Raw genomic sequence first — 14,993 nt, 5'->3', positions numbered from 1 at the left:
AGGTAATGCGAGTCGATACGACAGTACGCTTGGACGCGATATGGTCACGATTGGTCAATTTCAAGCACTACGATCTCCTAACGATCTAGTCTCCTGTCCTGATGGAGTGCATGATTGGTACCGAACTAGCACGATCATTACAATCATGATCCCCGATCTGGTACGTGCAGCTTTACGATCCAATACGATTTCCGCGAACCGATGCGCTTTCATGATCGGGATCGAGAGCGACCGCCATTTGAGCTACGATTGGACCTGAATGAGAATATTATAGCCCAGCTGACAATGGATTTCAGATCAGATCATTGCCCCCTCTTTCCCGGGGGGGGGGGGGGAACACTCAAAACAAACGTTTGCGTCTTACTCTGAAATAGTAATGTATAAGTATGATGAAATGGACTCAAAAAGATGGATGTCTTTTTTAAATGCTAACAAGTTGGAGTGAATATACCCTCAACGTATAAGAAAATTAATAGTATTAATTGTCACTCTTTGACAATGGGCAATGTTTACGTAATTTTGTATTCGCGTAGTATATAATAATTATGATATATATTATGCTTTTATTTCAAGATGTCTATCTCATGGGCGAAGGTATTTTTTTTTTATAAGTTTGGTTTGGTTTGATTTGATGTTTACACACAAGAGAAAAGTAACTCCCCTTAATTGAAATAATGCCATTTTTTAAACTTTAGCTGACCTTTTTTTTTTTTTGGGGGGGGGGAGCGTTACTGCTACACTTTATATTGACTAACTTCTGCGTGAAAATTAGCTTGATCTTTACAGTCATGCACGAGTGATCACACATTCACTGACATTCACGACAATTGTCACTTTTAAAAAGTCACAAAGTTATTTTTGTTGGGTGTATGTGATATATTCTGCTTCTGGTAAAGATTTCAGTGACGTAATTCTATCCTCCATTGTGTTGACCCACCCCCCCCCCCCCCCCCGGCCTTGTGCAATATTAACAGTACATGTTTACATTTATTACTCATAAAAGGCACAACCACTCCCTCTTATTTTCACTCGACATGTGCTGTTGGATATAAGTTACAATATCTGATGTTAATTCTTTTGAAAATCGAAGTGGATTTTACAGTTTAATGAGGATTAATCATTGCCGTTTCCTCTCAATTTGTGTTCAAGCAACCATAAAAAACGCGAAAAGCGTCATAAGGATATTTGAATGAGTGTGTGTGTGTGTGTTGGGGTTGTGCTTGTTTGTGTGTGGCTGTACGGTGTGTGGTTTGACTTTAATAGTGAGTATAGACTATAGAGACAACGATTTGATGTTAACCGTAAACAAAAACAATTCATATGGAAAATAATATAGAGAGAAATGGAATATCACAAACTTGTGGTCGTATGTCAGAAGTCCATGCATGGAGATGATCTCTGTAATAGTACCGTCTTTGATACATAGGCACATTATCGAAATGCAGGTTAAGTCTTTTGTGTATTCCGGTGAAATGTGTCAAAACACCTTCGACACACATTTTCGAAAGGAAATTTACCCCAATGGGCCCTTGATGGCGTTCTCTGGTGAACAAAGAACTTTATTTCAATTTGTTTACATAGTGTCAAATGAAAGAGTGACAATGGGCAATGATATGCTACATTGACTGAGCCAATGTGTGGGTTGCTTTTCTAGGGCTTACAGTATGTACATTACTTGTACATGTACCATGTGTACTGTGCTCACCCAATAACTGGGAAACGCTTCTTTGCTTGAACACCGCTTACGTGTAACAAAATTAAGTGCAATAAAATATACTCGTGTTATTTCACGGCTTAATTAAAGAGATCGTATAGTTTTGGTTGAGACCTAATTTCAGGTTTCTAACATTTTTGATGATATAATGAGAAACCTCTTGTGAAATATGAAAGAGCGTGTAATTCCATGAGGAATTTCACGTTTATTACGCGATGAAAATTGGTTTTGAAATGGCTGAGATATCCAAAACAGAGCGATTCTAGTAAAGTGTGGGACCCACACTTTATTACGATTGCTTTATTTTACTTTGTTTTTAGATGTTTCAGTCATTCCAAACCCGCTTTTCATCGAATAAACGTTGAATTCCTCCTAAAATGGTATGCACTGTACTATTTTGTGTTTTAAGTGTTTTCTTGGTATCATGCAAAAAGTTAAAATCCCAATTCTCATCTCCACCAATACTGTACCATCCCCTTAATAGGCACAACTCACTTAGGGACCTTTATTTTGTCAAAACACTTCCACCGTCCCTCAGTGATGTCTGGCAATATAACGAAAGGCGTCAGAGTGTTCACTTTGATTTTTATTCCCTCACCTAAAGCATAATGGTATGGTTAATTAATTCTGACCAATCCCGGATAGATTCTGCCGATGTGTTGTTTGGTAGAAGAGATGTAGTTAATGGGACTAAAGGGTAGTATTGTGCATGTGGTCGTATTAACCATGCATCTAATTCAGGGAGTGTGAGAGGAGTACACCATCCAAACATGAGTTCCGTACTCTCCTTCTGTGTGGCTATGTTCGTGTAAAGTGCATGTTTATGGACGTGTGTGTATGTGCGTAAATGTTTGTATGTGAAAGAGAGCCTTTTCGCACGTATTGAGTTGTTTAATTACAAATAAATTTATTTGCCTTTGCTAAATTACAAACTTGTTTCAAATCAAGCAATCTCGGTGCGTCTGAATGCCCGGAGACACTCAGAAAAAGAGATGACTGTCAAAAAAGAAAATGTGGGCCACAACGCAAAGTGTGCATTTTGTTATCTGGAATGCAAATGTCTTGGTACCAAAGAAAATGTCTTTTAATTTAACAGCAGCACTGCATTATGTTTCTTGGATTTAGCATCAGGATCATTGTAACACGTTATGCATTCCAAAACCTTCGAGTGATCCCTGAGGTCACTCCAAAATGAGTGAAAATGAACATTTCCACTCAAAATTCACTCTTTTTTTGTATTCACTCCTTTAATAGTGAATATTTTCACTCGATTTTTTTTTTTGGAGAGTATAATTATATATATATATATATATATATATATATATATATATTATATATTATATATATGAAGAGTTTGTTCGCAAAAACCGGTAAGTCCATATTTGCCAAATGGAGATATTTGCGATTAAAGGTCAAGAAAAAAGATGTACCTTTATATGTAGTGACCAATATATATTTTAAAAGGTATTATTTTGTACTTTATGACAGATACCGCACTTCAAAATCTTCAAAAATGGACTTCTCGGTTTTTGCGAGCGAACTCTTCATATGTATACATATAAATATATATTTATATACATAAATATAATAGGCGTAGGACAGTATAGTATTCCACTGGTCAGACGTATCTTCTTCCTCTTTCCTTTATTTTACATTTGAGCTTTCAGCCATATAGGCCTTCACCGGGATCTATACAAACAAAAACACAGAATTTATGACACAATGTGCCACTGCCAGTGATAATGTAACATGACTTATATAAATCAATATCGCTACAAGGCACTATATTCATCGCGTGTAGAGATATATTATAGAACACCCACACACATAGTACATACATTCGGATAGAATGATAACATATATATATATACAGAAAATAAAAGTAAACATACATTTTGCGATGGGTAGCCGCTATTGTGTGATGGATTACATGGCGTTCCGTGGCTTGTGGTTGGTTTGGCCGAGTATGTTGTTGGTGTCGTGTTTAGGTATAGAGGGCGTGTGAGGCTAAAGGGCGTGTGTGTGTGTTTGTGTGTCTGCGCACACGCGCGCATGTGGGTGTCAGGGAGGTCGTTGACCTTCATGAGCTTTATTCGATTCTTCTCAAAAATTACAGTGCACTTTACAGCACATATTGCAATCACATAAATACAAACTATGAACTTCAAATAATTGATACAAAATGGTTTCCAATTTAACGACCCCCACCCCACGCACACACAAAAAGAAAATATATATAATAAAACAGACAAACAAGCAATCAAACCAGACTAACAAACAAATATAAACTAATCTTCAACATTGAGGTAGAGTGTTTGGAGCCTGCTGCTCCAATAGGATTCTCGTTTGAGGATGGTGGTGTGACGTTTCTATATTGGATGGATTCTATACCGCTGATGGAGAGATTGTTGAGTGCGTGATCGTGCAGGTTGAGGATAATTGTGTAAGGGAGTGATCTGCGTCGTGGTGTGTTATATTTATGTTTGTTTGTTTTATTTTATTTAATCACGGGACAAAATGCCCTCGATCAGCCAGGTGAGGCTGTTTTTCAGAGAGGCCGTGAGGAGCGGGTGTTCGCGAAGCGAGTGTAGAGTGTGTACTCTATTTTACCTACATATTGTTTGTTGCATTTTTGCATGTGATGAGGTAGATGATCCTCTGAGATTTGCAGTCTATGTGGGATGTAATTGGGAATTCCAAGTTAGTTACAAAAGTTAGTTACACCTCCGTGTATTATGCATGATGCACTTTTTTGTATCTTAGAGAGAAATATTGGTGAGGTGGTAAGGGTAACTGAGGATATGTTTTTTTTTTTTTTCATTCAATGGATCAAAAGTAATAAAGTTTTTAATTGCAGTTGATTTTGAAAAGTCGTTTGATTCGGTAAATCTAGATTTTTTTTTAATCAAAAACATTGGAAGTATTTGGATTTGGAAGCTCCTTTATATCATGACTTAAAATACTTTATACAGATATAAGACGTTGTGCTATGAATGGAGAACATTCGACAGTATTTTGGTAGGGAGATCCTTTATCACTATATTTCTTTTTATTAGCCATAGAAATTTTAGCATGTGCAGTGAGAGCAGATGATAGTGTCAAAGGTTTTACATCTGGGAAACAGGAAGTAAAAAGGGGTTCTTTATGCAGATGATTGAACTCTTTTTTATTAAAGATGAAAATCCTATAAATAGGTTACAATAAACTTTCGTTGATTTTTATATAATATGTGGTCTAAGAATTAATAGAGAGAAAACATGTTTTGTTTGGATGGGAAAGAAAGAAGATAAACGAGAAAAAAAAATTTGGAATTTAGTAAAAAAAAAAAAAAAGTAAAAATTTTAGGATTTTTTTCATGGATTTAAAGATAAGGGAAGAAATGAATTATAAGGAGATATTAAGTAAGATAAAACGATTGTTAGGCAGGTGCAAGCAAAGGGATTTGACTCTCACAGGTAAAGTTCATCTTATGAAAACTTATGCTTTATCAAAATTGAATTATGTTTCCTCTCTTACAGCAGTTCCAAATTGGGTAATGATAGAGGCTGTAAAAATTACGTTTGAATTTTTATGGAATGGGAAAATAGGATTAAAATGAATATCATATGTCAAGATTATGATAATGGCGGGGTTAAAATGACAAATTATCATTTTGTTCAGGCACAATGGATAGTTTGGTTGAAACGTCTGTTATATGGAAATACGAATATGAGTTGGAAATTGTTTTTTTATGATATAATACCAAATGATTTCAAAAATGAGAGGATGATTGTTAAATTTTCATTTTTGATTACTGTTATAGGTGAGCATGAGGTCGGTTTATATTCCTTTGTAATTATGAATTAACGGGATTGAATTTGAAAATTCTGCAATTTTATAGGGATATCTTGCAAGTGTGGGATGAGATCAATGGGTGCAGGAATATGGATGGAAATTTGAAAACCCGATTATTTTTTTTATAATAGAAACATACGTTTGAAAGGGAAGATTTTCTTTAATCAAAATTTGTATGATAATGGGATATATAAAATTTATCATATACTATTTTGGGAGAAGGGTCATATTAAACCCGTTCAATATTAAAAAAAAAAAATCTAGGTATGAAAAGTACTGATTTGTTAACAATTATTGATATTTATGATATAGTACCAAATGATTTCAAAAATGAGAGGATGATTGTTAAATTTCAGGATATAGACGTGGTGACGTTTGAATTATAATTTTTAGGGCAAAATATGAAATTAAGAGATGTGGAAAATGTATGATTTCTTTATCAATAATTTGCAGAAATTGTATGATTTAATGATAAAAGATAGTTATAATGATATTGAGTATACTAAAGAAAAAATAAGAAATATATCCTAGATCAAGATCCACATCGTTTTCTAGTAAACACAGAGAATTTCAGTTAAGATTTTTACATGGAGTGGTTTACACCACAGAGCAACTTTTACAATTTTGTTTTGTAGCAAACAGTTTGTATTCTTTTTGTTATGAAGAAACATAAACTTATGAATATTTATTTTTACGATGTCAGATATTAAAAGGTATATGGAGAGCAATGATATAATATCATGATCTTCTTGAAATACTTGATATGCATCGGGCAGACATTTTTGTTGGACTGCCAGGTAGCTCAGTGAGAATTAAGTTTGTTAATTCTTTGATTATTTTGCAGAAATATACCATTTTTAACTAAAGAAGTACAGGTTTTCTACCATAATTCAATATAATTCAGAGAAGGGAAGGTATCTAAGAGGAAAAGAAATTGGCGTTGCACTTAATGAAGTGGGAATATGTTAATTAATTGATATGATTCAATAGATAAGTATTTTTATTTGATTTTTTTTTTAATTTTTAGAGGGCGACGTGGGTCTGTTAGTTCATAGAGTTCAAACTGTTGTACTTCTCTCTGGAGCTTGCAGTTAACTTCTTTTTTCTCTCTCTTTCTCTTACAGCTAATGGCAATGCTTTGAGATGATTTATATTGCAACAAGATATGAATGTTTTGTGAAATTTGATTGATTAAAATATTTTATTGATGTGCAGAGATTGAGATGTGAGCGGGGACCCAGGAACTGCATGGCGGGGGGGGGGGGGAGGGGTAAGGGGATAGGTAAGGAAGGCATTTTTGTTGTTGTTTTTATTTGGCAGATACGTGCAAGTCTATAAGGGTGTTTGAATGTGAGTTGTATATTTCGGGTCACGCACCGGTTGTGTTGTTGTTTTTTTAATATTGCTGTTTGTACATTGTGTTAATACATTCAAGATGAAGGTTTTTGTTTGTGAAATAAAATACAGATGACTGAAAAATGTATTTAAAAAAGTGTGTACTGCAAACACGCTCTTTCGAACGCCTTTCTACCACCGAGTTCAATCGTCAGGAGCGTGGATCCTTTGGATGGAAAGTACGGCCAAGGTTATACTGGAGCCGAATCCCTACTCGACCATTTTCGTTCCATTCCAGCTTCCAGCCATTGTCTCATCCTACCAAATATCGCTATGTGCAGATAAATATCGTTCATTCTACCAGTCTCACAAACATTTCGAGAACTTCGCTACCAGTCAATTCCAGAATACTATTTTAGGATCAACATTCAAAATCTGGAAAAGGAATATATGCATCACTTCTTATTTTTTCTTAAATTCCACATACCAAGAGAATCTGGATGTTTCACAGATGTTGAAATATGATAAATTTGTAATACAATGATTTCTAGTACATCATGTATGTCTTTTTTTTTTGTGGAAGTGAAAAATAATTGAATTGAAAATTGAAGTGAGCAGCAGAGATATATGATTATAAACTCCATCACAATACACGATAAGAGATAAGATTAAATAAAATAAAATAGAGTATTGTAAGCATACGGAATATTGTAAGTGTACAGAAATCCTTCATACTACAATCTGGCCATATCTGATTATTATTCATATATTTAATGCCAATATTAGAAATTGAATTAGTATAGTAAAGCAGCAAAAAAAAAAGGAGGGCCTATACACTTTATTAAATGAATGTCATTATCAATTACTTCTTGATTTTGCAGATTATAGAAGATATTATCATATTTCCATCATCGTCGTTATCATGGTCGTGGTATTGACGCTTTAGCCATTCCGGTTTTGGATTTTCCATTTATAGGGGTGTTGAGCGGCATGCTCAATAGTAGTAGCGAGGTTTTCCTGCAAGGACATTTCTCTCTACAGTCGAAGGCGCGTGTGACGCTGAAGAGTAGTACACATCCGCTGATCTCTTTCCGTCTCTCAGTGAGAAATTGCCGGAGTCAGCCAGCCTGGAAGGATGGTCCTGTCCGAATTCTGGAAAATACAATTTGTTCGTAGGTATCCAAGGAACAATCGACCCAAGTGAGATTATGAAATGTATTATCATCATTATTATTATATTTGATATTATTAGAATGGCTTATTTGGTAAAAACTTGCAAAATCGTAGCCCGAAGGCTAAGATACATTGCAGTGAAATATAGATACTCTCAAATTGAATAGAAAATGGAAGTAATGGTAACAAAAAAAAAATATCGTGCAAGCAAAACCTATATCTATTTCATGCGAAGAAAGACACACCTATAAACTACGTACACAAAAATGATATATTGCGTCACTATACTTACGTGGTCCTGCTTTAGGCGAATATGCATGACGTAATTGAGCCTCCTTTAACAAAGACCTGAGAGAATTGCCGAAGACAGATAACAGTCAATATTGTGTACTCAAAGTTAGGAATATCCTTCATCATGACAAAGTAAATAATAGCATGATTATTAATTCAAAATCAATATCACGGAAGGACATATAAATTGGGGGCACGTTACGAAATCGACCACCACGAACCATACAGCCCACTAGTTACGCAGGCCACGAGTCATACAGCCACTGAGTTTGAAAGTAAGCAAACGAGGCTAACGAGACATTAGATCACGACTTATAGGCCCGAATTCACGAAGGTGGTACAAATGAAACCATGGTTTAAACCATGGACAAAAACTGTGGAGTGCCAAGTGTCGCACGGAATATTTCGTTACGAAATTGGTCATTTCGTCGACAAAATGACCGTTTCGTTAACGAAATTATCATTTCGTGGACGAAGTGTTCATTTAGTTGCCAAACGTTGTCATTTCGTTACAAAATAATCATTTATTGACGAAATGACTGATTTCGTAACGAAATATTCCATGCGACACTTGGCGCTCCATAGATTTTGTCCATGGTTTAAACCATGGTTTCATTTGTACCACCTTCGTGAATTCGGGCCATAATGTCGAACTCGTGGGCTGTTGTTACCTGATGTCGAACTTATGGGCCTCATTTGCCTAGTGTCGAACTTAGGGCATTGTATGGGCTGTATGACTCGTGGGCCGTACGACTCATGGACCCTCTTTTATGTCAAACTCGTGGAGTGCATGACTCGTTGGTGTCGGTCTCGTTCGATGACCCCGATAAATTGGCCTTGTTAATGTTGGTCATTTTTTTTTTTTTTCATCATGGCTTGAACAGATTCCATAATTAGTTATGATGAGAATGAAAGCAAGCGATCTTGGTCTCATGAGCAATGATGATAGTGACATGTCATGACAGTGATGAAGTTGATAGTGTCAATAATGTTTAACAATAATAGATAATGTCATTAAGTTCAGTTTGTTCAGTTCAGTTCAGTTCAGTTCAAATTTATTTCATATTTCCACTTCCTCGATGATCAAATTACAAAATGATTGGCAGTTAAACAACAAGAATAAAAATATCTTTTGATTAAAGAAAAAAAAAAGACTTACTGAACACAAACGGTCATAATCATACTTGAGGATGTCACAAAGAAATAGCAGAAATATGATGGGCATACATAAAAGCTATAGCGCTTGTGTAACTGCAGGTTCCCGAATTCATAGGCGTAAAATCATGCGGAGAACGGATTTGTTTATCTCGACCAACTAAGATTATGCTAGTACAAAAATCAATAAAAAGAATGAACTAATAATTAAGTATGATAAGCACTGTCAATATTGCCTTAAAAATTCATGGCAGGCAAAGATTAATATCCTACTGATTTAGAGACTTCCCCCTGGATAAGAGGTATTCAGCCGATACACATGTACATAAAACACTACGTTCTAGCTCTTTGATCATTCAACGGAACACAATATCAATTTTCAGTATTCTGAATATAGACTGCCACATTCTGGTTACATCTGTCCTAGTTTGGGGCTAAATTAAATCACTCTTCCTGCTTTTCTTGATTCGATAAGATTATTAAGTTGACTATGTACTGATTATAATTCTGTTTTCAGAGACTGTAAAGTTTACTAGAAATGTGGGCATGTTTGTCCTTACATTTTTTTTTCTGGCAGGAATACCCATACAGCAACACCAAAGACGCTTGAGTTTGAACTATTAGTGAAAAATATACAACACATGACATACGTGATATTTCGTCACACTCACCTGCGCATGAAAAGCAAACATAGCGACATGAAGGCCACAATAGATAATAACGCGACCACTGCGATGAGAGCAATCAGGTACGCGGGAAATTCCGTGTCGGACGTCGGAGGGGTGGTTGTTGGTTCGACACCGTCCAGAGTAGGTAGGCTGATGTCAGCGATCGAGACATTGAGAGTTTCTTCTATGGTATCCACATTCCGTTGAATTGATTGATGGAGAATGTCTTGTGCGATGTACGTTTGCTCTAAAAACACATAATGGTTACGAACTGTGAATTGCGTGTACAGCATGCTATCATTAAAGGGAATATCTCACTGAGCGGCAAACGTTTGCGAACGTAGCGAATTTGGGATTTCGCCATTTTTATTTGATTCGCCACTGCTAGTGAACAAGTAACTATATGGTTTCTATGTGAAAGCTCCTGAAACAGGCAAGGTTCCACTCTAAGAAAGTTCTTGCAGCTCTTGGCATCTCCATCATGTAAATAATGCTGCAAAAGCTTTTAATATTGACCAAAGTCTGTCCTCTGCAAGAACCACTCTCTGACCCAAACAGTCTTTCTTTTCTTCTGCTGCACGATAGCTGTAGCTGCAGCCAGGCAAAGCAGCTCTTCAAGGATAGCAGCACGTTCAGCCTCTTCTTGGCAGAAATTCATTTCAATATTCTGGAAATCCATCTTTAACGGTGGTCACAAGAGATCTGACTGCAGTGGAAGGTTGTACGTTCGTTTTATGGGTCTGGCTATCCATAATCGCCTGGTACTTTTCCAGGTCCCAAAACATTCACAAAATTGTCGCAAGGGATTTGCAAACAGTTGCTAGTATTTGCAAAACTGTCGCTAACATTTGCAAAACTGTCGCTAACATTTGCTAACAGTCGCTGATAGTCGCCACCTGTGTTTCGCAAACACTTTCGCAAACATTCGTTCAAGTGTTGCTAATTGTCGCTAAGCATCGCTAAAATTCGCTAACTGTCGTTAATGGCAGAAGCGAACCTTGATTTTTCGCAAACATTCGTCAGAAAAGTTGGCGAATCTCAAATTTGCTACGTTCGCAAACGTTCGCTGCTCAGTGAGATACCAGCTTTAAGGCCCCCTCACACCTGAGCGAATTGCCTGAAATATGACTTGCGATGGCTGGCGAAAGGCATTTTTGGAAAAATCGTTTTCAATGGTAATTGATAGTAAGTCATATTTACCCTTCATGTTTGGGTGCGTACACCTTCTGAACTAACAGTTGCGATTATTCAAATTCGCACGGGATTTTTGAACATGTTTAAAATTTCCCGACGAATTGAAAAATCGTCTGTCATTTGCATATCTTATTTAGTCTGCGGTAATCGTTCGTTTATCGTTCGTGCGCTACTGTCACGCAATAGTCCCTCATCGCGCTTTTGCCAAGGTGGACCGATCTCGAAAGAACCCTAAACGAAGCAACACGATGACTAAATATGACTTGCGCATAGAAACGAAGATACTATGACAAACGTATTTTCGCTTGCCATCTTCTATGCGAAGGGAAACTAAGATTGACTTTTACTAAATTTGAAAGGCGATGTATACACGAAGGCAAGTCTAAGAGATACTATGACAAACTATGGATTGCGAAGTGATACGAATACGAGCGAATGACCTGACGAAAAAATTGGCGAATGCTGAGCTGCTCTCTGTGACCAGCCACTCGCCACGCTACTCATATATAAACATTCCACCTGAAAGTTTCAAAGTTTCTTCAGAAAAATGGAAGATGCAGCCCGCCTCAGAGTCCAGTATTTACATGGCAATGGCTCAGAATGATATTATACATCAGCACCTGAACCTACACCAGTTCATCAGAGGTCGATTAAGATGGAGACGAGGCTTCAGACGACGTCGTATCTGGAGAAGGACGTGGCTGAACCCTGCCAGAAGAAGGGCTTTTGGAATCTACGACCAGCTGTTGGTTGAGCTCCGAAGAGAAGACCCTTCGACTTTCTCTGCATGCCCCCTGAACTCTGAGATGAAATCCTGGAGAGGGTCAGAGGAAGAATCAGGAGGCAGTACACCTGGTACAGGGAGCCGCTGGAAGAAGGTCTCAAGTTGGCAGCTCTACTCTCCGTCATCTTGTGTCTGGCACCAAGTACTCCGACATGCAGTATGGGTGGAGGGTGCCTGAAAACACCCTATCTGTAGTGGCAAGGGAAGTGTGTCAGGCCATATGTGACGAGTATGCAGATGAAGTCATGACAGCCCCTTCAACCCCTGATGGATGGAAACAACTTGCTGGTGGATTCTACAAGCGGTGGAATTTTCCCCACTGTGTGGCAGCTATTGATGACAAGCATGTGGCCATCAGAAAGCCTCCTCTGTCCGGCTCGCTATGCTGCAACTACAAGGGCTTTTTTAGTATAATCCTGTTGGCTATTATAGTGGACAGTGACTACAAATTTATCTGGTGCGATGTTGGTGGTAGGTATGATACAATAGGGGAAAGGGGTAGGTCGAATCAATTTAGGGGTACGTCAGATTTGTTATCACCTCACCTCCATTGTTACTGTTTCAATATTATTATTTTTTTTTTTGCTAAAATGATAGCAATTGAGGCAATTCATCTCAGTTTTTGCTTGATACCTTTTTCTTCTTCAAAAACGTGCTTTAAGAATAATTAATAATATTGGATATTTATTTCACACAAATGATCTTTTGTGTAGAAGCAAAAATCTGAAATTGATTGATTTGTTTCATTATAATGTTGGTATTTTTTTGTATAAATTTTCAATTGATGAGCTTCCCGACATTTTTGCACATGATATGTTCATAAGAAATAACTCTCTTAATAACTACCCAACTCGTCATTGTGATGACTATCACCTTCCACGTACTCGCACAATTTCTGCGAAAGAAAAATTAATGTTTACAGTGCCAAAAATACTGGAATCTTCCGGCTGATTTTACTGTTTATCTTTGTCGTCCTTTAAATGTAAATGTTGCGTGGATGATTTCTCTGGCCGCACTGAAATATGGACGGACCTGATCGCTTTTATACTGCCCGAGCACACACACGTACGAGAACGCCTGATCTATTCTTTCGTCTTCTTTTCCAATCGCACGCCATATCAAACCATTGCTCATTGTTCGTTCGTCTTGTCGGGTCATATCAACCCTTCGCTCACCTTCGGCCGCAATTTACTCAAAGAAGTGAACCGAAAAATCGTTATCCTTCGCATGTCATATTTATCCTTCGCTTACCGTTCGTTAATCATATTTGACTTAAGTTTATAATCGGATGATTTGAAGGCAATTTTATTTGAAATCGTTGAATTCGCGCGCATTTCTTGCGTTTTTCCTATTCGTCCCCCTACATTCGCTCAGGTGTGAGGGGGCTTTTAAGTAATCACAAGAAGAGAAACCAAACCATTTACAAATGTTGGTCTTATTTTCATGTTGGTGGACAAACGTACACTGGTAGCATTACTGTCTCACTCACGTGTTTGGCGTTTAGTCCGCTCGTATACATGAACCACGTCTCGATCGACATCCCGTCGACGTCGTCCTCCAGCTGATTCTCCATTTGCACAGAGATCGGGGTTTTCTGGGAAAAGTGCGACGATGGTGACGTAACATCCAGTCTGCAGCGTTGAGGCCACGGGAAAGCCGTCCGCTATCACAACATCAGCCGCCGTGATAAAATTAAGATTTGCAGCGCTAGAAAAAAAAACCCATACAAACAACAAACAAACAAACAAACAAAAACACATTCAATCTTAGCACTTCGACATGGTACATGCAAGTGTATGAGGCATTTCATTCACGCAACTTGCATAGTTTTGCAATAATGTGATTCGAAGAAAATTACTTCATTGATTTAATGTTACCTGAAACTGCTAGCAACAACAATAAAAAAAAAGCCTTATGACATATTTGTATGCAAGTCTAGTATAAGGTCCTGGCACTATTACCATCCTTACATGCTCTATTGTGACCGATATCAACGTTTCGTAGAAATAGGAACAATTTCTACATATGTACTGCTTTGACACCAACTTCCATTTTCCGTTTTTTCCCCAAGTAAAGCATAATGCTTCTATGAAAACCCAAGAAAAGACAAATAGTAACAAAACAAAATGCGTACTTGAGTCGTGGTCCTTGATTTGGACAACACACTGAAAATTCGTCGTTGCAGTAGTTATTGATGACAACAGCAACAATCCCTCGAAGAGGCGACAACAGATTCATGCACTGTGAGACAGGGAGAAGAAGACAGACTGTTGAGGTATATTGCGTGAATATGGCATGATCCCGAATTCCCTGTACTTCGTATGATACGAAAGACAAATGCATAACATACCCATAGCAGGGATCCAGAGATCCAGGATCCAGGAATTCTGTAAGGAGGGGCGCCTTTACAGAATTGAAGGAGGCGCACGTACCCCACCCCATTTTTTCTTTTTATTTCTTTTGTTTTAGCAAAAAAGGGGGTGCGCCCTGTGCACCACCGCCTGGATCCGCCACTGCAAAGCTCTGTTTGATTCGTTTTGAATAGCACGGTATTAAGTATAGGCGTGGACGCAATTGTTCCTGTTCAGAAGAAAAAAAAAAATGATATGACAAGCTCGACATACCACTCCAAGCGTTATTCCAAAAAACAGCTGCACTCCACTTGAAAGCTGTTGCTGGTCCACTGTAGATTTAAACAGGAGAGTGAAAATAGATGGTAAGTCCACTTATTTAGCTTTAACACAAACATGCTGCAGATTAGAAACAACAAACACACACAACATACATTTTAAAACATTTATATGGAGAAATTTTACTAATATATACAAATAATATCTATACAAAA

At 37.4% G+C, this 14,993-nt stretch overlaps 1 protein-coding gene across 1 annotated transcript; it reads left to right on the top strand.

The window, feature by feature from the left end:
• Nucleotides 1–12,300: 12,300 nt before the first annotated feature.
• LOC140232254 (uncharacterized) lies at nt 12,301–14,679 on the top strand. The gene is made up of 2 exons (XM_072312386.1): nt 12,301–12,619; nt 14,618–14,679. The coding sequence occupies exons 1-2, from the start codon at nt 12,301–12,303 to the stop codon at nt 14,677–14,679; spliced, it is 381 nt and encodes a 126-aa protein (XP_072168487.1).
• The last annotated feature ends 314 nt before the right edge of the window (nt 14,680–14,993 follow it).

This window comes from Diadema setosum, chromosome 8 (genome assembly GCF_964275005.1).
Source record: "Diadema setosum chromosome 8, eeDiaSeto1, whole genome shotgun sequence".
NCBI classification, from domain to species: Eukaryota; Metazoa; Echinodermata; class Echinoidea; order Diadematoida; family Diadematidae; genus Diadema; species Diadema setosum.
The sequence above is the reverse complement of the archived record's forward strand: the minus strand, read 5'-3'. Positions and strand labels throughout refer to the sequence as shown.

What these genes read in the sequence shown, in the direction of transcription:
- LOC140232254 (XM_072312386.1), top strand. Translation starts at nt 12,301, where the DNA reads ATGCAGTATGGGTGGAGGGTGCCTGAAAACACCCTATCTGTAGTGGCA. An exon ending in TATCTGGTGCGATGTTGGTG is followed by an intron (nt 12,620 to 14,617) that starts GTAGGTATGATA and finishes CTTTTGTTTTAG; the next exon opens with CAAAAAAGGGGGTGCGCCCT.